General features: G+C 32.7%; 1 protein-coding gene across 3 annotated transcripts in view; it reads right to left on the minus strand.

The window, feature by feature from the left end:
* LOC149781364 (E3 ubiquitin-protein ligase MID1-like) overlaps nucleotides 1-25,323 on the minus strand; it is an 81,897-nt gene that overhangs the window by 11,755 nt on the left and 44,819 nt on the right. For all 3 annotated transcript variants that reach the window (XM_089935455.1, XM_089935454.1, XM_089935457.1), the window contains exons 4-8: nucleotides 24,872-25,102; nucleotides 19,675-19,697; nucleotides 15,706-15,833; nucleotides 10,703-10,854; nucleotides 1,382-1,595 (exon numbers count right to left, since the gene is read on the minus strand). In XM_089935455.1, coding sequence (XP_089791581.1) covers nucleotides 1,382-1,595; nucleotides 10,703-10,854; nucleotides 15,706-15,833; nucleotides 19,675-19,697; nucleotides 24,872-25,102 — 748 coding nt within the window. The remainder of the gene's footprint in view (nucleotides 1-1,381; nucleotides 1,596-10,702; nucleotides 10,855-15,705; nucleotides 15,834-19,674; nucleotides 19,698-24,871; nucleotides 25,103-25,323) is intronic.

The raw sequence follows: 25,323 nt of genomic DNA on the forward strand, positions 1-25,323 counted from the left end.
TGCGATGTCAAGAGAATGGACCCACGCCACATTCCCAAGGACCTGTTATATGGGGAGTTAGCAGAAGGTGCACGACCAACTGTTCGACCACATCTGCACTACAAAGATGTTTGCAAGAAGGATATGAAGATGGCAAACATCAATGTCAATGACTGGGAGAGCTGTGCAAACAACCATTCCAGCTGGCATCTAGCTGTCAGGCAGGGAGTTCAAAATGCAGAGGAAGAGAGAAAAATAAAACAAGCTGAAAAGAGAGCTAGAAAGAAGGATAAACAAAAGCTTACTTTGGAGCTACGCCATCGTCTCCCATAGACGGATGGATGCCAAGAATGGTATATCATTTTACATTAATCTTTTGTCTAATGGTATATCATTTTGTATTAATCTTTAGTCTAATGGTATATAATTTTACACTAATCTTTAGTCTAATGGTATATCATTTTACACTAATCTTTAGTCTAATGGTATATCATTTTGTACTAATCTTTAGTCTCATGGCATATCATTTTACACTAATCTTAAGTCTAATGGTATATCATTTTACACTAATCTTTAGTCTAATGGTATATCATTGTACACTAATCTTTAGTCTAATGGTATATCATTTTACACTAATCTTTAGTCTAATGGTATATCATTGTACACTAATCTTTAGTCTAATGGTATATCATTTTACACTAATCTTTAGTCTCATGGCATATCATTGTACACTAATCTTTAGTCTAATGGTATATCATTTTATATTAATCTTTAGTCTCATGGCATATCATTTTACACTAATCTTTAGTCTAATGGTATATCATTGTACACTAATCTTTAGTCTCATGGCATATCATTTTACACTAATCTTTAGTCTCATGGCATATCATTGTACACTAATCTTTAGTCTAACGGTATATCATTTTACACTAATCTTTAATCTCATGGCATATCATTGTACACTAATCTTTAGTCTAATGGTATATCATTTTGTACTAATCTTTAGTCTCATGGCATATCATTTTACACTAATCTTTAGTCTAATGGTATATCATTTTGTACTAATCTTTTGTCTAATGGTATATCATATCTTTAGTCTAATGACAAAGGTCTTTCATTCCAATTCATTTCTGAACAACCATTTTAAACATCTGAAATATATATGGTGTGTGTAACAGTCTCCAAAATGAGCTGATGATTCAAAGACATTTTACAATTTATTTTACAATCCATGGCAGAAAAATCATAAAACTGCTCTTAAAAATTGCTAACTGAAGCACTCAAATCTTATTTATACCACCACCTTTTATGTTTCTCTAGCTGCTTTTTTCTAGTTATAAGATTGATTTATTTCACAAGGTTTCACTATAATAGATAGTACTTATGAATCATTCTTTAATACCTGGTACCACATTTTCTTCTTGTTGTAATGTAGTGCACTGAATGACCTCAGAGCTGGCACTTTTACCAGCAGCATTACTGCCACTAAGACAGAAGTAATATGTTGTTGATTGACACAGGTTTTCAATCAGAATCATCAGCATTCCAGTGCTGCTCACAAAACTCTTACTACCATTTACTCGGTCCTCAGGGGCATTCTTGATAATGAGTGTCTCCTACAAAAATTAAACAATATGTTCAACAAACTTAGAATACACCAGTTGAGATTACTTATTTAAAATATCTGAATTACTTTGATTTACCCAAATATCCAGTCATTCAAAATTAATTAATTTTCTCAATGCATGGATAAATTGTGTACTAATGTACATATAAATTATACATTTTCCCAAATAATTTCTCTCAAAAATAATGTATTTATTATCAGAGTTTCAATGCACCTGGCTAGTTTAATTCTGGTCCAGGTGGTCTAGGTAGACTAGGTTCCACTATATCATTGGTTGCCAATAAAGAATACTGTGATGATAATATCTCAGTGTTTACTTTTACAAATAAAGAAATCCAGTGGCATTGTTGTTGTTTTTTGTGTTTTTTTTAAATTGGTCGATCTAATTAAAATCAGATCTCGATTGTCCTATATAAGTCTCTGACAGTGACCACTTAGGCATCATGTTCTGAGTCTTCTATGTTATTAACATAATTGCTAATTTTATCAGCCAATCAGATGAAGTCTTATCTCTTCACATTTGGGAAATGAAGCAATATGGCTGAGGAGTATCAATGTGTGCCAAACAATCTGATTCACATTCAGATTTTTTAAGCTGCATTTCCATTGGCTAATTTAAAAGTCACCAAAACATAACCATAAATGGTTTCTGTCAGATCCTCATGAAGGACAGTCAAGATCTGATTTGAATCCAATTGAAAACTAGGTCAGTCTGTTTTCTGAGTACATGTACTACTGCTGTTGATAAGTATGAATTGACCCTAAATGTTGTAATTACTTTATGTTAACTTTTGTAAACTCAGAAAATTTACTTCACAAACCAACGAATATATCATGTTGCTTACACTGTTTGAGTAATATATCAACATAATCACTTACATAAGGTCTAAAAAATCTCAGTCATGTTAGAAATTGGATTTCTAAATATGACCCAAATTATAATGTATGCAAATTACTGACTAAAGCCAGTTAAAATATCAATATTGTTTCACAAAAAAGATTGTCTTTGACAACAGAATTTATCACTGAAATGATATTACTGATGGTATCAATATCATCACTGAAATGATATTACTGATGGTATCAATGATATCGTCACTGAAATGATATTACTGATGGTATCAATGATATCATCACTGAAATGATATTACTGATGGTATCAATGATATCATCACTGAAATGATATTACTGATGGTATCAATGATATCATCACTGAAATGATATACATCTCTATTCATATCTTGCATCTGAAAGATAATTCATATTTTCATTCAAAATTGTATCAAGTGATCTCAACACTACATTAACCCTTTCTTGAGCAACCCCTGCTATGAGTGACCACCTGTCATGTATGACCACACTTGTCATGACTAGACTGATTTTATTGCATAAATACACTGTCATCAACAACCAACTACAGAACATAACCAGAGACCATGATTTTCAGGCACAAATGCACTTCAACACAGCTATGAATGACTTTTTCAAAAAAACAAATGATCATTTCAGATTTTTTTCAATCTGTTGTAACCATGACTGCTTAGAAGTATCTGAAGACAATGTGCAAATTGTTCTAAAACAACAGCCAAAACCAAGAAACATATCACTTACATTTATTTATTCAAAGCCACGACTATTTATGAGTGTTTATTATATATATATATATATATATATATATATATATATATATATATATATATATATATATATATATATATAATAAAACCAGTAGTCTAGATTGGATACTGGATGCATGTAGCAATCATATGCTACAGACCATAAACCAGAGTAAAGTACATGTCACTAATCACCATTGTAGTGCCTAAGTCCTGTATATGCTCAGACTATAAAGCAGAGTAAAATACATGTCACTAATCACCATTGTAGTGCCTAAGCCCTGTATATGCTACAGGCCATACACCAGAGTAAAGTACATGTCACTAATCACCATTGTAGTGCCTAATCACCATTGTGGTGCCTATGTCCTGTACATGCTACAGACCATAAACCAGAGTAAAGTACATGTCACTAATCATCATTGTAGTGCCTAAGTCTTGTATATGCTCAGACTATAAACCAGAGTAAAATACATGTCACTAATCACCACTGTAGTACCTAAGTCCTGTATATGCTACAGATCAAACACCAGAGTAAAATACATGTCACTAATCACCATTGTAGTGCGTAAGTCCTGTATATGCTACAGACCATAAACCAGAGTACAGAGTAAAGTACAAGTCACTAATCACTATTGTAGTGCAAAAATCCTGTACATACCATTATGATTAAATGTTGATTCTTTACAAGGATCTGTTACAAATATACATTGTCCATTCAATGTTCATATTTGTATTTACCAATTATGAAAAACTCAATAATCCTGATAATGGTCTTTTGAAAGGCTTCATTGTAGTGGTTAGTGAATGTCATTTGTCTTTGGAGTCAATATATAAAAAATGATTCTCGTTTTTTCAGACTTGATTGTCATTGTAATATGTCTGTGTTGTTTATTTTTTCATGTTACCATTATTAAAACCCACACCAAGTCATCATCTGTTTTCTTTGGTGCAGTGTATCCAGTTAAACCCTTTGTCTATCTACCTAAAGCCTGAACAAAGCCACTAATTCATAAACAGGATGAGTAAGTTATTGTAGATAATTGTGCAGTTCTTATGTTACATTTAAAGTGAGTTTGAAATTAATGGATTTATCAAATTAACTTATGGACAGGGACAAAATTCATATGCTAACCTATATGTACAAATCAACTTAAGATATAATTGTTGATGCTTAATGATAATTGTGTATCTTTATTGCTATACAAAATTACTTTGAGATGAAAGAATTGCAATATTTTGATAAGAACTATAAACAATGGATAAAATACATGTACATCAACTGTGGATATTTTCTCTTTTTTACTTTGAAAAATGGTAATATTGCACAAACCTGTTATGAGAGACCACCTGCATTGACAGACTGCTTTTTGTTGGCAGAAGGGATTGTCTCACAAAACAGGTTTTAGTGTATAACTCCAAATAAGCCATAAATATGAAAATATGTTTGATCACTTATAATGGTTCAGGAATTTAATTATGGAAGCTCAATCATATGTAATGATACTCTGGATAAAAAGATAGACTGTATCCAAATTAGATTATCAAAGGGTAGTGTGCCGTAAATATGAAAATGAGTTCAATCACTTATAATAGTTCAGGAATTTAATTATGGAAGCCCATCATGTGTAATGATATTCTGGATTTAAAAAAAACTGTCCAAACTAGATTATCAAGGGCTAATGTACCACTGAATAAAAGTGAAACAATAAAAACTTGTGGACACATATGCTGAAGATGATGACTACTTTATCACAAAATAAATGTCAACCCAGTTTAGTTTATTGTTAAAAGAAAAACTGAATAACCTGCATATATATATATATATATATATATATATATATATATATATATATATATATATATATATATATATATATATATATATGAATCTCACAAGTTAATCTACTTTACTGAGAAAGTGGTTTGTCTACATGGTCTTCTTGTATAATCTACTTTACTGAGAAAGTGATTTGTCTACATGGTCTTCTTGTATACCCCAATGAGTAATCACAGGTTGTGGGGCATTAGTCATCTATTTTTATAATTGTCTATTCATAACGTCTTCAGTTAATCCATAAAATAATTCAGATAATCAAAGGAGATTCACTGTCTGATGGTCATCCGTTTAAACACATGTTTCTTAGTATAGGTAAAACATTCCTTAGTTACAGTACTCCAACTTGAATGTTTTTTTTTTTACTGGGTTTAAAAAGCACACTCACAAAGTTTTAAAATATGGTGTAAGGAAAATGGGAGGAACCAGCTTTTTAGGGTAATTAAAAGTATTCTATGTAGATGAACAAATTATTTACAATTTTGAAAATAAAAAGGTAACATACAAGCAAATCTAAGCAGAACATTGTAAATTTATTTATACCACAGTTTTGTGTCAATTTTTTTTCCATCTAGTGGTAATAATAATTCCTACATCCCATATATCCCAGTGTGTCTTCAATTTCCCAGGGTAAAAACATACATCCACATAAACTATTTAATACTTCTAAAGTTTCTTTTACTTAGCATATATAGAATTAGTGCTTGGTAAAAAGTGGGTTAAAATCAGTGATGTTCAGGTGTAAAACATTTTAAGAAAATTCCTACAGAATGGTGCACACTATATACACAACATAGGGATGTGTCAGTTGTTATGACTCTGTGGTCTTCAACTATGTAAAAGAATGAAGCAAAACCAATAAGATTAGTAAAATCAACAGATAATTTATTGCCCTTGAATACAAAGTGAAAATTTAAAAGACATATACGGTATTGTGAATTAAATCCTAAATAATCCTAAATGTTCAATCACAAGTTCAAAAGTGTAGAATGTCCTGAATTAATTCCACTCATCTTGAATGTCCTGATCTACCAAGAGTTTTGAATGACTTGATGTACCACAATATTATCCAGAATTCTTTGAATGAGTTCTCAATAATACCAAAGTAGTATTTTAGTCCAAAAGGTCAATGAGCACTTTGTAATTCCAATGAATAATTTAAATAAATAATTCCTCTCATGTTGTAACTGAACATAACTATATTCTCTGATCATAGATTCACAAAGATTGATATTAAAACAGGAAAGAAGACTTTGTTTGCAATAATATCTTTATATATGTCCCTACTTGACCTATAGCAATAGCTATCATAATAGCATTTTCTATACAGAAAAAACTAATGAAAATTCAAAAATATATTTTAACAAGTTTGCTTCTAGAACATACTAAACTCATAAATACAGTTAGGAATTGAACTCAATTTTGTACATATCTCTTAAAAACTTACAAAAGTCAGGTAGGTAAAAGCTCAACCCTCAATCATGGACAAAGGTCAAGCACATAATATAAATTAAATATACATAATGCAACACATTGTATATTATACGCACATGATTGGGCTGTGTCAGCATAGTGCAATTTGTAAATACAAGACATTGGCTGTGTCAGCACATTATGACTTGTTCACAAACACAGTGGCTATCTCAGCACAATACATTATATACACACAACATAGGGCTGAGTCAGCACAGTTTATATTATATACATAACACTGATCTATGTCAGCACAGAATAGTATACATACAGCATAGGGTGTGTCAGCACAGTACATATTAAACACACCACATAGGTCTGAGTCAGCACAGTACATATTATACACACAACATTGAGCTGTGTGAGCACATAATAGTATACATTCATAGGGTGTGTCAGCAAAATATATACACACATAACTTAGTGGCTATGTCAGCAAAGTAAATATTATACACACAACACAGTGGTTGTGTCAGCACAATACATATACACACACCACATAGTTGCTGTCAGCACAGTACTAATCTACACACATTATAAGGGCTGTGTCAGAACAGTGCATATTATACACACATCATAAGGGCTGTGTCAGCACAGTGCATATTATACACACATCATAAGGGCTGTGTCAGCACTTTATATATTAAACACACACCACATAGTAGCTGTCAGCACAGTACTAATCTACACACATTATAAGGGCTGTGTCAGCACAGTGCATATTATACACACATCATAAGGGCTGTGTCAGCACAGTGCATATTATACACACATCATAAGGGCTGTGTCAGCACAGTGCATATTATACACACATCATAAGGGCTGTGTCAGCATAGTGCATATTATACACACATCATAAGAGCTGTGTCAACACAGTGCATATTATGCACATGTCATAAGGGTTGTGTCGACACAGTGCATATTATACACACATCATAAGGGCTGTGTTAGCACAGTGCATATTATACACACATCATAAGGGCTGTGTCAGCACAGTGCATATTATACACACATCATAAGGGCTGTGTCAGCACAGTGCATATTATACACACATCATAAGGGCTGTGTCAGCACAGTGCATATTATACACACATCATAAGGGTTGTGTCAACACAGTGCATATTATACACACATCATAAGGGCTGTGTTAGCACAGTGCATATTATATACACATCATAAGGGCTGTGTCAGCACAGTGCATATTATGCATGCAGTACAGTGTATATATTGATGTCAAATGAAACTATTATCTGTTCTCAACTGCCAACTTTTCAAATTGCCTGACATAAATTTGTCAGAAGTAACATAACAAATCTAACTGGATATATAACTATATCTGTATTATAAATGGGCCAGTGGTTTAATGAGGGGCTTATAGTCAGAGACCATGGAAACCAAACCACTTGTGCAGTCTTTGAATGAAAAAAATTGTGTAGTCTTTGAATGAAAACATTTGTGTAGTCTTTGAATGGAAAACATTTGTGTAGTATTTGAATGGAAAGCATTTGTGCAGTCTTTGAATGGAATGATTTGTGTAGTCTTTGAACAGAAAACATTTGTGTAGTCCTTGAATGGAAAACTGTGTAGTCTTTGAATGGAAAACATTTGTATAGTCTTTGAATGGAAAACATCTGTGTAATATTTTAATGGAAAACACTTGTGAAATCTTTGAATGGAAAACATCTTTGAAATCTTTGAATGGAAAACATCTGTATAATCTTTTAATAGAAAACATTTGTGTGGTTTTTTAATGGAAAAAGATTTGTGCAGTTTTTGAATGGAAAAAATCTGTGTAATCTTTGAATGGAAAACATTCTGTAATCATTGAATGGAAAACATTTGTGTAATCTTTGAATGGAAAACATTTGTGTATTCTTTGAATGGAAAACATCTGTGTATACAGTTGACTGGTATCAATCTTATAGCATTCCAATGATCTGCTTAATTGTTTCCTCTCAAAGAAACCCCCAACTTCCAGCACCAATGCCTTTCCAGAATCTGTTGCCATTCTGTATGGAATAATGCAGCAATAATCTACTGGTTGGATGTACTATTTTGCTTGGAATAATGTAGTATCAATCTATTGGTTGGATGTACTATTTTGCATGGAATAATGTAGTATCAATCTATTGGTTGGATGTACTATTCTGCATGGAATAATGTAGCAACAATCTATTGGTTAGATGTACAATTCTGTATTGAATAATGTAGTAAGATGTACAATTCTGTATTGAATAATGTAGTAACAATCTATTGGTTGGATGTACTACTTTGCATGGAATAATGTAGTAGCAATCCATTGGTTGGATATACTATTCTGCATGGAATAATGTGTAGCAATCTATTGGTTGGGTGTACAATTCTGAATCAAATAATGTAGCAGTGTGGAATAAATTGATATGAATGTGACCAAATACTGACAATTTCCTTTGAAAACTTGAATATTTTGATATGAATATGACCAACACTGAATTCATGTTTGCAAAACATATAAGTCCCCATAGTAGACCAAAATATCTTAGGTCACAAAGTTTACAAATGTGTAAAACTTGATGTAATGACCTGAATATATTATCAGGACATCTACATTTAAATACAAATAGGCAAGCGAAAATTCATTTTTCTACCTCAAGTGGTTTTCATTTAATTGTGCTAACAAGTTTTTGTCAGAAAGGTTAAAAAAAAAAAGGTATTACAAATTAAAAACATTTTGTAATTGCCTGAAAATTTAATATGACATTGTCCAGGTATACATATAAATATGCTTACTAAATTTTAATTTTCTAAAGTGCGTGGTTTTGTACAATCTTTTCTAACAAGTTTCTTTGGACTTACAGACAGCATGGCTCAAACAAGGGACATACAGACAGCATGGCCTAACAAAGGGAAATACAGACATACAGACAGCATGGCCTAACAAAGGGACATACAGACATACAGACAGCATGACCTAACAAGGGACATACAGACATACAGACAGCATGGCCTAACAAAGATGACTCTGCTGCAAGCATTACATGTGTTTCATTTATTTTTTTATTTCTTACAATTTTGACAGAGTCTGATCTTCTTTACTTTGTATACTTTATCTTGATGTACTCCATTTTTTAATTTTAGGAGACTTTAACTTCCTACAGTAAATAATTGTGCAATTGTTTTGTTTTTCATTATTTTTTAACTGTATTTGAAGTTGGCATCACATAGCCATTCTTGTGCTGATGTACATACAAACACTGACATAAAGATACATACTGCAAGCAGCGGGGACAAACAAACATTACCATAAAGATACATATTACTGCAAGCAGTGGGGACACACAAACACTACCATAAAGATACATACTGCAAGCAGTGGGGACATACAAACACTACCATAAAGAATAATACTACTGCAAGCAGTGAGGACATACAAACACTAACATAAAGATACATACTACTGCAAGCAGTGGGGACATACAAACACTACCATAAAGATACATACTACTGCAAGCAGTGGGGACATACAAACACTACCATAAACATACATACTACTGCAAGCAGTGGGGACATACAAACACTACCATAAACATACATACTACTGCAAGCAGTGGGGACATACAAACACTACCATAAAGATACATACTAATGCAAGCAGTGGGGACATACAAACACTAACATAAAGATACATACTGCAAGCAGCGGGGACATACAAACATTACCATAAAGATACATATTACTGCAAGCAGTGGGGACACAAAAACACTACCATAAAGATACATACTGCAAGCAGTGGGGACACACAAACACTACCATAAAGAATAATACTACTGCAAGCAGTGAGGACATACAAACACTAACATAAAGATACATACTACTGCAAGCAGTGGGGACATACAAACACTACCATAAACATACATACTACTGCAAGCAGTGGGGACATACAAACACTACCATAAAGATACATACTACTGCAAGCAGTGGGGACATACAAACACTACCATAAAGATACATACTAATGCAAGCAGTGGGGACATACAAACACTAACATAAAGATACATACTGCAAGCAGTGGGGACCTACAAAACACTACCATAAAGATACATACTGCAAGCAGTGGGGACATACAAACACTACCATAAAGAATAATACTACTGCAAGCAGTGGGGACATATAAACAACAGAAGACTGTACCTCAATTTCCAAATTTTTCTGTTCCTCGGAGCAGAAATGTATCTCATACTGATCCACCACATCATGACCAATGCTTGATGCACTCAATGCCAAGATGACAGTGTCCTCACTACGTGAACAATGGCTCACATCCACAAGAGGGGTGGCTGGTGCTGAATAAAAATAAAGAAATATTGTAAAATAAAAAATGGTCTACACAAATTCAGAATTATTTTAAAACAGCTCTAAATTTTAAAATACTTTTTAAATTAGAAAATGTTAATATCACACAATACTCACAGACTTTGTTGATACAAAATGTTACATGTAGTTATTTCTCTAGGAAGATCTTCATACATGCTGTCCAAGATACAGTTTGATAGACTTACTTTGACCAAGGAATATTGAATAAACTGTGGAATAATGAGCTTCCAACTCCAAAAGCAATTTCCAAACAACAATCTACCATATTTCCTTTATATATTGTTATACCATTAGATTTTACTCTTGTCATAAATAGGTTATAGGTATGCAAAAATCATAGTTTTAGAAAAACAGTTTTATTAAATAAAGAATAATGCAATAAGATTTAAAATATAATGACAGCAAATATTAGAGATGAAGTATAGATTTATATTTCTGACTGAATCTTCTCATACATGCCAGATTGATTTGGATGGAAGCAAACTTGGTTGTTGTGACTAGGACTGGCTATACTATGTGAAGAACCATTTCACTCAGAGACAAGTGATGAAAAAAGCTATGAAAGCACCATGACTTATTGAATGATGCAATTATTTGACCATTTTTTCTTCAAAATAAAAATATATGTATGAAACTCTATCAATGTTGACCCCCACCTTTTTTATAGCTAGAACTAGTAATGGTGGATACATGGCAAAGATTCTGATCTCTAGAATATGTTCAGGATAGCCTTGAACAGGGCAACTTACATTGGAAAACTAAAGTTTGGAGAAGATGCATTCAGGGGCCATAACTCTAACAAAATAGTTAAATCCCTAAAATGGATATGAGGGTCATCTATGAGACAATGTTCACACCAAACTGCATCAGAATTATGTTGAATGTTTCTGGACCAATGCTGGTTACAAGCAGCATCCCATACAATGATAAGCATTAATTGTCAAGGGCCACAACTCTATCCAAATAGGAACTGACCAAAGCTGGTCTGGACAGATGAATGTACAGACTGATGGACATGATCAAATCAAACTGTCTCTGCTGCAAGCAGTGGGGGAAAAAGTATAAAAAAACATTGAAAACACATTTTTATATATGTTTCCATGACAGCAAAGTAAAGTGATATGGGTCTTTTGAGCATTTGTTTAACATGTCCTTATGTAGTACTGTCATTTTCAGCCATTATATTTGACTTGGGTTGGAGGTAGGGTTGGGGAAGGGAGACATTGCAAAATCATGTGATTGTGTTTTTTGCATGTGTGAATGTTTATCTGTGTTTGTTAGATATGCTTTTTTTTAAAAAAAATGAAAGTTTCATTAATTTTGTCTTACCACTTTTTAATATTAAGCTTCAAACCTTTTTTAAAATACAGACTTTCTTGTCATGCAGCATATTTGTATTATAAAATGGATTAATCAGTAATGCAGTCAGAGTGGGTGAGATTAACTTGGTAATGCAGTCAGAGTGGGTGAGATTAACTTGGTAATGCAGTCAGGGTGGGTGAGATTAACTTGGTAATGCAGTCAGAGTGGGTGAGATTAACTTGGTAATGCAGTCAGAGTGGGTGAGATTAACTTGGTAATGCAGTCATGGTGGGTGAGATTAACTTGGTAATGCAGTCATGGTGGGTGAGATTAACTTGGTAATCCAACAGATACTTATTTATGCAATGTAACTTTTGGAATTCTACAGTTTTCCCATTTATATAAATCTTTTATTTAGAAAACTAATATTTTGCTGGTTACAATGTGATAGCCATGACTGGAAATCTGTGTAAGTCAAGTATTTATATCAGTACTATATGAAATACATGCTCAAGAGAATAGATCTATATCTTAAATCAATAATTTATTTTGACACAGAAATTATTCACTTTATGTATCTATTAACTGAGCAATGTTAGCATGAAGAAAGTGATCTGCTGTAAGGTTGATGCTAAGTTTGCCACTGACGATCTTAAGAGATATTTTTAACCATTTAATATTTTCCTTTTTAATTTACTCTGGCACTAATGATATTTTGACTTCAGGAGAGCAATATTAACAGTTTTATGCAGTTTTGTAACTGGAAAATATTATTTTGCAGACAGACCTGTATGTAAAATGCAATGATACAATTCCAACTTTCTGAAGCATGAATGGATGTATGCTCCACATAGTGCAAATTTAAAATGCTGCCAAATGTGTGTGTGTGTGTTTTAGATTTTTAATGTAGCTTTAAAAATATTCAGTCATACTGCTACAATGTCTGCTGTGTGGCAGTTTATAGTGATGTCTAGCACTGGGTCATCATGCTGCAGACATGTAGGATGATGTCTCACCCAGTCACATTATTCTGACACCAGGTTGACCATTCCTAATACTAACCTCTAATGCTGAGCACCAAGCAAGGCAGCTGTTCGTACCATTCTTATAAGTCTTTAGTATGACTCAGCTGGGGTTCATACCTGCTAATCTCCCATATACGAATTGGACGCTCTAACCACTAGGCAACCAGAGTGGTCAAATGCTACCAAAATAGTTACAACATAGATGTATCAACTGAAGTAACTTAGTATGCAAAGATTTAAGGTAAACTTTTTAAAGAAGTGTCCAGATTTTAACCATCTAATAATTTGTAACTTGAAATGTACCATCTAATAACTTGTAACTTGAAATGTACCATCTAATAACTTGTACCTTGAAATGTAAAACTGGTCAAATATGTAGGAATTATCTCACAGTTGCCTGTGACCAGAATTGCTGCTCAAAGCGTGACAATACAAGAGTATATCACAATACTACTCATGCAGGTCTGTGAATTTCCATAGGCATGCAACCAGTATCCAAAACTGAGTTCACTGACATGAATATTGCTTGTTGTTAAAATATATAGCTTGTTAATGTGCCATTACTGCTAAATATATTTAAAACTACCCCCACCCCCAACAAGAAAGATGATGGCTATCAATCTATCATTCCTGCCCAATGGAATGTCTTATCATCATAGTGATATTGAATTTTCAAGGTTATTCAATTTCAAGGTTATCAAAATCAAACTATTTGAATCAATTGCACATTTTTTTAGGTGCAACTACTTACCTACATAACACAGATACCATGCAAAAAGTACAAACAAATATACACTGTGCTCATATGTTACCAAAGTAAAAATCAAATAAACATTGCTACTGCCAAGTGTATCCGTATGGCTTTTGAATCCTTTAAATAATATTTTCTCTTAGGGGTGTCTAATATTGAAGATAATTGAAACTAAACAGATGTTGGATGTTTTAGAGCATTATTATTCCTTTTTTATTGCATGTCTACTTCTTAGGTCTTGCCAGCAGTGATTCCAATCAAGCATTCTTCTCCAAAATTGCATTGCACAAATAAGCACCTATTTTATTGCCAACCAAATTCCATACACCCGACACCATGATTAGTACCATTAACGCATTCTAAAATATAAATGTGTTCAATGACATGAAAATCAACCTATTATAAAATGTTGAGACTTAATTATAAAATAAAGGTAAAATACAATCGATCCAACTTTCATTAAAAAAAAGCATCTCTGAGACACACACAGACCAACACAAGCAAAAAAGGCAAAACTGATTTTGCAATCTATTACTGTAACCTTTGCCTCCTACCCCAACTCACACATAATGGCTGAAAATGACAATACTGCATAGTGACACTTTAAAAAAACACTCAGTCCTTCTTTATTTGATGTAGTTGTGATGAATACAAAAAAAATCCATTGGTTATGTCAGCTGGAAATCACTTAATTTGATGCCAAAACATTTTTATATTATTTTTGCCCTCTTGAATTTCTCCACCTGTATTGGTCATTCCTCATGTGCAGAGTATCATGGGAGGCCAGGCTACCAATAATTATCTTTTAGGGGGAAAATGAAAAATAATGTTTAACCTTTAGACAGTCTCAGTCTATCACCTATTCCAAGTACACCTAAAGTCCATCTGAAAATTTTTGGTTTTTAAGCAGAATACACCCTGATTCCACCTAAAGTCCTGCAGGGAGAATCTGCCTAGAAGTGTTGTACATGAAGAGATCAGGTCCACATGCTTTGGATTTAGCCATACTATTTAAAATATCAAAATACTTTACACTGAAGTTACTATCATCCAACATTTGACTGTTAACAAATATAATTGTTAAAAAAATGTGTATTCTCTTCACACACAAAAAATGTATCTATTAACCTTATACAAAGGTGTATATTGATTTGACTTTGATTTAAAAATTGATTTCCTATTTTCCATCAAGTTCTGGGTCTGGCAGTATGGATAAATGTTGACACCTTTTTACTTTGCTCTTAGTCAAGCTCATTGATTTGAGCTGTTTTTGTTTTATCTTTGCCTTCATCAAACACACTTCTGAATTCTATTATGCAAACATGGATCAGTGGGGTTTTAAGTTTGATTTAACACTAAGGCACAGGCTGACAGTTTTTAAAAGTTAATTACATATAAAATAAATTACATGTCAATTGCACTATTTGTTGCTAACTGAATTCTGAGAGTATGGTTTTCAATTTCAAATTAATTTAATAATGCACCAATAGATTTGGGTCTTTGCAGTTTTAGCAGCAATCGATAGACTAAACAAAGTGATTATTTACAGTACATATGCTAGTACACTGTGGTGTATTGAGTAATCAATAGACCAAACAAAGTAATTATTTACAGTACATATGCTAGTACAATGTATTTGAACAGTTTGTCATGAGCATTATGCTCTGAAACTAAAAAAGCTTATGAATAAAAAGGTAGACATATCAATAGCTATTATCTCTTTTGTGTACTTAAATACTCACAACTCAGGTAATGTAAATCCCTTAAAATATTTTTCTCTTTTCTACAGTCCACCACTTTACTCTTCAGCACCTCCCTGTCAAATGCCTTTATGGCTATGGCTTCACTGTCTAAAATTGTCTTCACCACCCTGAAAAAGAAATCAGTATTTTTCTTTAAATAAGTCTTGGGAAGAAAAAAATTAACAATATTTTCATGTCTTAACCCTGGCCATGCTGAATTGTTGTTTTGCAAGTACTCATTAACCATGCTGATTTCCCAGTTCCCTGTATGCTGAATTGTTTCAGAACAAGGCATACATTTTGAGCTGAATCTAGATAACACCTGCACAAATTGTATAGATATATAACAATAGCTCTATAGCACCTGCACAAATAGTACAGATATATAACAATAGCTCTTAAGCACCTGCAGAAATAGTATAGATATATAACAATAGCTCTATAGCACCTGCACAATTAGTATGGGTATATAACAATAGCTCAATAGCACCTGCACAAATAGTACAGATATATATTAATAGCTCTATAGCACTTGCACAAATAGTATTTATATTAAGACTTGGGAGAAATTATAAAAGTGACATGTGTGTTCATGATTACCACAGAAACAAAAAATAAAAATTGTTTTAAATATATTTTTTAGAAATATAAAAATATAATCTAAACTTGTCTGTTAAATGTAAGTATCCAAAATGTAAGTATAACTAGTTCAACTTTTTCATTACATATCACTTTTATCCTCAATTGATTTTCTCTAGCCTAAGCTGAATTTTTAATGTGTCCACACAATTCAGTATGTAAGAATACTTAGGCTTTTTGCAATACTTCCCCAGTGTTCAATTAACCACAAATTGACTCCAGATGAAATATCACTTTATTCAGTTATTTATAATAAAATGATACAGAACCAATACAGTTCCAATAAAAGTGGTACATACATTGTATGTTCCATTTTACCTTAATTATATGGTCCTCACATACAGATAGATTCCATTTTACCATAAGTATATGGTCTCCACATACAAATTGGTTCCATTTTATTATAAATATATGGTCACCACATACAAACTGGTTCCATTTTATTATAAATATATGGTCACCTCATACAAACTGGTTCCATTTTATTATAAATATATGGTCCCCACATACAAACTGGTTCCATTTTATTATAAATATGTGGTCCCCACATACAAACTGGTTCCATTTTATTATAAATATATGGTCCCCACATACAAACTGGTTCCATTTTATTATAAATATATGGTCCTCACATACAAACTGGTTCCATTTTATTATAAATATAAGGTCCCCACATACAAACTGATTCCATTTTATTATAAATATATGGTCCCCACATACAAACTGGTTCCATTTTATTATAAATATATGGTCCCCACATACAAACTGGTTCCATTTTATTATAAATATTTGGTTCCCACATACAAACTGGTTCCATTTTATTATAAATATATGGTCCCCATGGACAGACTGGTTCCATTTTATTATAAATATATGGTCCCCACGTACAAACTGGTTCCATTTTATTATAAATATATGGTCACCTCATACAAACTGGTTCCATTTTATTATAAATATATGGTCCCCATTTAAGGAGGTAATATATGGCTCTTGCACTATCACATTTTGAAGTCTGAATATTTTACAATACATATGCAGTACATGTACGCTGTGTCAAAAAAAAATGAATTTTTTTTTATAATAACTTTTGTGAGATTCAAGTTGGGTAGGGTGCATTACTAAAGCAATATAAAGCAGAAGCAAACTTTCTGTGTGTTAAATTAAATTATGTATGTGTATCTTCTTTTTATTCTCACTATTTTAAAAAAAAATTAATATACACATAAAAGATGCACATAATTTTGTCAATTTAAAATTAATTCTTGACAAATACAGTAAAGATTGTTTACTACATTCTTAGACACAATGTTTCCTCTGTTATAATGTCTATTTAAATTCTCAGGTCAAATTTATAACTAATATGTTCTCCCAGGATTTGTTATAACATTCCTTTTCACAATGTTTAATTGGCTATAGCATTTGACTTATGTAGTGTGTTTGAGAAAATTAGCATAATTATAATGTTTTTATCACATGACGTGCTGAAGCCAGTTAAACATTGGGAGTCATTGCTCAAAAACCATGATAGCCTGATGCCCAGAATCTCTCTAATTTCAGACTGGGCCCCTTCTGTATTCTAAGTGAAGTACCCATTGGGTTTGAAGAAAAAATATGTAATTTGCAGTAGGACAAAAATCTATTTTTAAGGCTGTCTACCAATCATTATGTTTTGTAGTTGAGATCAACCACTTATGAAACTTCAGATTTAAAAAAAATTATAAAAGGTAAAAATGACAATTTCACAGATTCTGTCCGTGCAATACTGAAACCAGACAGAACTAGTCTTCTAGGGATTGGAACCTTTCCAGCTGTCATGCAAATAGTACAGTGATGCATATGGCTTAGTAATCAAAGGCTAACATATGTAAACAATAAGCTGTTAATTATTTATGTTGATGTTGTTGTTGTAATCTGGAGACTTTAGGACAAATGCAGGATGTATTCTTGTGGTGTTATAACTAAATAAGGGATCAAAAGTGGTCCAAGATAGCTTTTGAGTCTCTGATTAAAAATTGACCATCCTTTGAGGGAGCACAGAAAGACCAACCAAAAGTGATTTTGGCAGAAAAACTTGAGTAAACTATTTTCAGATTAATAGAAAAAAGGTATGACTACTGACAATTTCTTTCCATCCAAAAAAATAATGGACTAATTGAATGGTCATAAAGTTATTGAACAAAGACATTTTTAGACAAAAGTAATTTTTATGATTCGAGGCAGTGAATCACATATATGTTTTGTTACGGATATTTACACTTTCATCAGATGGTAAAACTAACTGTATTTGGCAAGAATTATATTAAATTGACAAAATTATGTGCATCTTTTTGTGTATATAAAATAAAAATAGTGAAAATAAAAAGATGCATAAAGTGGTCTAAATTTATAGAGCACATGCAAAGACTGGATGTTTTTTAACTGAGAATTCACCCAGTGAGGGATTCCAACAACTGCGCATCATCTGTCTTATGAAATTCAACAAATTCAAAATAAGATGTAATACAGATTTTTAAAAAGAAAGGAAATCCATTTTTTGAAAGACAAATCTTGTCTTACATGGTGATAACGATGCAGTACATACAATTAATCATTAAGATGATGAGCACACTTCCCCAGCCAATTGTGACTATGGGATTTTTCTCATTTATAAACATAGATAACTATTCAAGCTACTTTATTTGTGTATTTCTTGTACTGTTGGATCTTAAATTAGCAACCATATGTTTCTGACATGTAAAAATGCCATAATTTTGAGTTCTCTACTGCTGTTGTTCATATCTGCATGTGGAAATCATTGAAATTAACTTAGCCTATGAACATATGTTGATCAAAAATGTATTTTTCATATGCAGCCTTATTCCAAAGTTCCAAATTTGCTCAAATCAATTGCTTCTTTTGTGAAACCTAGATAATAATTAACACAGTGTGTTCAGAGAATGGTATTATCTCATTAATACTGCAAAAACACTTTCAAATGCAATATTATTATTTTCAAATGACTTCACTCTTCAACTGAGTACATATTTACAAATGGTGGGCATAGAGAACTAAAGGTTTATGTCATAGTTACTTTTCAGTTCTATTTTCTCAACCTTATAATAAGAGACAGCTGTGGTTGTAAAGGCTTTATTTTGGTAGTTAAGGACATCTTAACAAGCTTTGTCATAAAAGGCACAGAACAGCAGAACTGCAAAGTAAAGGTTTATATTTCTAATGGTAAATTTGAATACAGCAAGACAAAAATGATTTTTTGTTTTTACTTTTCTAAGTCAGAGAAATGTATATTTCAAAACTGTACAAAAGTTCAGGCAGATAATTTTATTTTTTTACCTGTCATTCAGAGTGCTTGCAATCTGAAAGAAAAAAAGAATGTGTTCAAGAACAAGTCAACAGTGTAATTTATCAGCTACACAGTATTAAATAAGAAAATGCAGCTTGCTAAACATATATTTTCATTCATCAGAATACTGGCTACATTGCTTTCTGATTTGCACCCTTACATGTGCTTTTAATGAATTTTATCATCAATTATTTTTGCTGTATATTTTTGATTAAGCAGAAAATAAGTCAAGAATTCATAAATTATGTATAGAGAATGGGGCACAAGCATTATCCAATATAAGCCTACAAGTGGGCATAGCCCTATGTAATCCTATGAGTGGGCATAGCCCATGTAACCCTATAAGTAGGTATTGCCCATGTAACCCTGCAAGTGGCAATAGCGCATTTGACCTGCAAGTGGCAATAGCCCATGTAACCTTGCAAGTGGAAATAGCCCATGTAACCATCCAAGTGGCAATAGCCCATGTAACCCTGCAATTGGCAATAGTCCATGTAACTCCACAAGTTGGCATAGCCTGTGAGGTAGGATAAACTGGATAATGTATGTACCTGTATTATCTCATTAACCTCTAGCGCCATGTTTATGTATCATGAGATAGTACCCTTACCTACAAGCTCTGTAGCATCAAGATCATTAGGATACACCAAGACAGGTGGTATTACAGAAATGTAGACAGATGTAGCTCAACAATGATACCAAACAATTTGGACTTTCTACTTGCATTATAGATACAGTGGCAAAAACATAATTTTTAAGACCTGATTTTGTGTCCAGTATTGAGACTTTTTGGCCTGGGAAATGAAAATCTCCTGTAAACAGATATATTAAGATGTATTCAGAAGTAACCCCCCAAAAGTGTTTCCAAGTACCATTTCAGGTAAAAATGACAAAAATCTCCAGGGGTTAATGAGTTTGAAATTTTCAGCTCCCGGCCCGATTCCCTTTCATTTTCAAAAAATGTCTTAATGCAATCTACAATATCTGGCATGAAACAGAGGCTGCTTGTCTCACCAGTCTTTCACACCATCGTTGAACCACTTAATGAGAAAATGTATTCATGTTACTTGGATATAATAACTGTGTGTGTATGTTTAGGATTTTTAATGTAGGTTTAACAATTTAAATTCATATAACTCATTACTAAAGAATAGAACAGTCAAACAAAACAATGGTATTAAGGACAAAAATCAAGAAAACAACAGCATTATGGAAGGAATACATTCAGATAGAATCAAAGGACACATGAAAGATAAAATGAAAGGATGTATGACAGATAGAATGAAAGGGCATATTGACAGACTGAATGAAAGACCATATAACAGATAGAAGACACATATATACATATATACCAAAAGTTAAATGACAGGACATGCACATGTACTTATAAGGGAATGATAGAAGAGACAAGCAGACTGTAGTTGCAGCTGAATATAAAGATATCTTTTTCATATAATGGTGCTTGTTTCATAAACTGGGCAACTGATAGCTGAAGTTAATTTTTTGAGATATTTTTGCTGTAAGGATTGTTATGGTTATCACACATAAATACAGATACTTTCTTAGTAATTTATATATTTATTCCTAGATACTACAGAAATTTGTTGTAGGCAAATGTTTCAATGTAAATGCAGTATCAAATAATCCTGTTCTAAAACTAGACCATGTGTTACAATTCTTTTTCTCCACTTTTTTCATATTCATAAATATTTATTTCCAAATGGATGCTTAAAGTTTACAGGTAAAGTTACTACACAAAAAGATAACAAATTTGTCATAGTGACTTGACATTGTCTATGGTTATTAAATGTACTGGTCTCTTTCTTTCCTTGTCTCTCTTTTTCTTTCAGTCTCTACATGTATTGATTTTAATCATGTATTACAAGGGCTGGACCTGACTTTCTGGTCTATTAATTTTTGAAGCTGGACAAGTAAACTTTTTCAGGGTATTAGACTGGAACAAGTGCTTTTCCACATCTTTAAACAAGTTTAAACATGGGCTGTAGTAAATGTCACACAGGTCACATAGGTCACACAGGTCACATACCTGGCATTTAATGCAAACTATTTCAGTAATGGGTATTATTTTTTAGAATTTGATTCTACATACTTTCAATGGTAATTATTCACTTTATTTGGATTCACATGCATCCATATTACTTTGGAATGTCATTTACACCCCCACCCACTGAGAAGTACATATGTCAAAATCAGTGTTAAAGTACAAGGCAATGTTTTGGATGAGATCAACCTAAAGGTACTACCCTATATTGTGATGATTAGACTTCAACCTAAAGGTGCTACCCTATATTGTGATGATTAGACTTCAACCTAAAGGTGCTACCCTATATTGTGATGATTAGACTTCAACCTAAAGGTGCTACCCTATATTGTGATGATTAGACTTCAACCTAAAGGTGCTACCCTATATTGTGATGATTAGACTTCAGCCTAAAGGTACTACCCTATATTGTGATGATTAGACTTCAGCCTAAAGGTACTACCCTATATTGTGATGATTAGACTTCAGCCTAAAGGTACTACCCTATATTGTGATGATTAGACTTCAACCTAAAGGTACTACCCTATATTGTGATGATTAGACTTCAACCTAAAGGTACTACCCTATATTGTGATGATTAGACTTAATGTACTCTTTTCTTGACCTAGTTTAGTACCTGGCCACAATTGTATAAGTTTACAGCAATTATTAATTTTCATCTGGAAGTTTCTTGTTGGCAGTTAAACTGCAGACCATTAAATAATTAAGATTGAAGTGACTCTGGTTAAACAAAAAATTTTAAAACAAAACTTTATAATTAATTTAAGATGATTAAATGCACATACATGACTTGTATAAATTTTACTTTAGCTAATTTTCATGCTTTAATCATTTTATCGACCTTTATCTGGCCATTCATGTCTTCCAATCAACCTGTCTTTATTTATTCATTTACATCCTTTGGTGTATCACACCTAAAATATTAGTAGTCATTACTACCTGTTGTGCGTGTGTGTGTGTGTGTGTGTGTTCTATTACCATGTGAATGCATCTTGTAAAAAACGATTGCATTATTGGCAAGTCAAAACACTTCGAATAAAGCAAATCCCGTATGATTATTCAGCAACGTTTTAAACAGCTATGTATTGTGTTTGCTCAAACTCACAATTACCCTGTGATTTCAATCCAGTAAGGGAAAGAACTTTATATTTTCCTTTCTGAACTAACTAAATGACAGCAATGATTCCTTAATTTTTAATTGATATAACCACTGTGTGTCCAACCCACAGCCCATGGGCTAGATGTGACCCAGTCCTTGACATTGTGACCCAGTCCTTGACATTGTGGGGCCATCAGCCATGTAGGTAGTCCTTTTGAAAACATGCATTTTAATTCATATGCATAATACATGATTAGGTGCTATTCTTGTTCATGCAGCCCATGACCTCAAACATTTTATCTGTTTTGGCCATGAGCCAATAAAAGGTTGGTCACCCCTGAATCATACAGAGGATCAATGTCTGTGTGCTATATTGTACTTGTGTGCTAATCAAGGAATTCTATTTATATTTAAATTACAAAATGCATGTTAGTATCAGTTTAGAAGTAGTTGTCAAATAAAATGAACTTTAATAAGTGGATCACATGAGTTTGCTAAATTATTTTGGCAAGGAAGGTAATAAGGAAGATTCATGCGAAACTGGATGGATACATGTACAACTGCTATTGAGTCTGATATAACTATTTATCCGAAGAGACATAAGCCAGACTTTGTGCCAGCAAAAAATGTCAAATATGACATGCCTAAGAGACAAAGAATTTTTCAGCCACATTGGGTTGATAATTATCTATGGCTTGAATTCAATTACTCTAAACGAAAGGTATTTATGCAATTATTGTAAACAATATTCCAAAGTGACACAGGATGGAAATTCAATCAGCATATTAGTCAGTGGAACTAACAAATTCAGGATTTAACCAATCAAGTCTCATGACAGGTCTGGACCTCACAAGGTTTATGTAGCACAGTATATGCATGACACTAGCCAGCATGTACAGCACAGTATACAGATTACACTAGCCAGCATGTACAGCACAGTATATGCATGACACTAGCCAGCATGTACAACACAGTGTATCCATGACACTAGCCAGCATGTACAACACAGTATACAGATTACACTAGCCAGCATGTACAGCAAAATATGCATGACACTAGCCAGCATGCACAGCACACAGTATCTGCATGACACTAGCTAGCATGTACAGCACAGTATGTGCATGACACTAGCCAGCATGTACAGCACATTACATATATATGCAAGACATTAGCTAACAATATGAAGAAAATCCCTGAAGTCAGAATTGCTGATGCTCCACTAAAAAATGCCACTTTAGCATTTCTTATACATATTATCATTCATCCTTTTAAAACAATGTCCTTGATCTTTGTACTGACAGAGCCCAAGTCATTATCCAATTCATAACTGCAAAGTGAGACAATCCTTACAGTGTTCTGTCTTGCCTAGGAATAGAATTCCCCTAGTTGGAGAATTTCCAATATATTTTGCCAAATTTACATGCAATACATACATTTATCCCATTGCTGATAAACTACTAACTCAAGTAAATACAAAGATTTTATATTAAGTGTTGGCTAATTACTGTTTAAGTATTGGCTAATTACTGTTTAAGTGTTGGCTAATTACTGTTTAAGTGTTGGCTAATTACTGTTTAAGTATTGGCTAATTACTGTTTAAGTGTTGGCTAATTACTGTTTAAGTGTTGGCTAATTACTGTTTAAGCATTGGCTAATTACTGTTTAACATTGGCTAATTACTGTTTAAGCACTGGCTAATTACTGTTTAAGTATTGGCTAATTACTGTTTAAGTATTGGCTAATTATTGTTTAAGTATTGGCTAATTACTGTTTAAGTATTGGCTAATTATTGTTTAAGTATTGGCTAATTACTGACAAGGATTCAAGTGTAATTAATGTATGATATCCACTCACTGATCTTACTTTCTGCTCCACCACTCAGTTGTCTGAACACTGATGAGAAAAGTTAAATATAATTATGAAAATATTTTCAGAAATATCCGCCTTTCTAAAAAACAAAAATTATTTTTGTACAAGAAAATGATTAAAAGTGTTAAGAGATAAACATGGATGCTAAATAGCATACCTCAAGAAATGAAGCTTGATCATTATTCAGGACTTCCTGCACATAATTATGCAGCCCTTGTGTTGACCCCAATAATTTCTCCAGTGTCTTAATCACATCCTCCATCTCATTTTGTCTCACACGCTCTTCATACTCAAGATCAGACAGGAAAAAGTTGCGTTTGTTCTCAATCTCAGCTAGTAGAGTGTCACACTGCATATTGATCTCATCTCTACGGCGATTAATAAATTGCTGTGAAAAAAATCAACTACATGTCAAAATAAAGAAATAATAGTCATGTAAGTGAAAAACAAAAAGATTCTAAGTATGTGGATTACTTGATAAATGATTTGATGATATATCTACAGATATTGCAATTAAATAATAATAATAATAATAATAATAATAATCTCGACTTAGTATAACACCTAATCTTTAGAAGATATATTAAGTGCTTTACAATATTAGAAAAT

The sequence above is a fragment of the Sinohyriopsis cumingii genome, chromosome 15 (assembly GCF_028554795.1).
Source record: "Sinohyriopsis cumingii isolate HCF-2022 chromosome 15, ASM2855479v2, whole genome shotgun sequence".
NCBI classification, from domain to species: Eukaryota; Metazoa; Mollusca; class Bivalvia; order Unionida; family Unionidae; genus Sinohyriopsis; species Sinohyriopsis cumingii.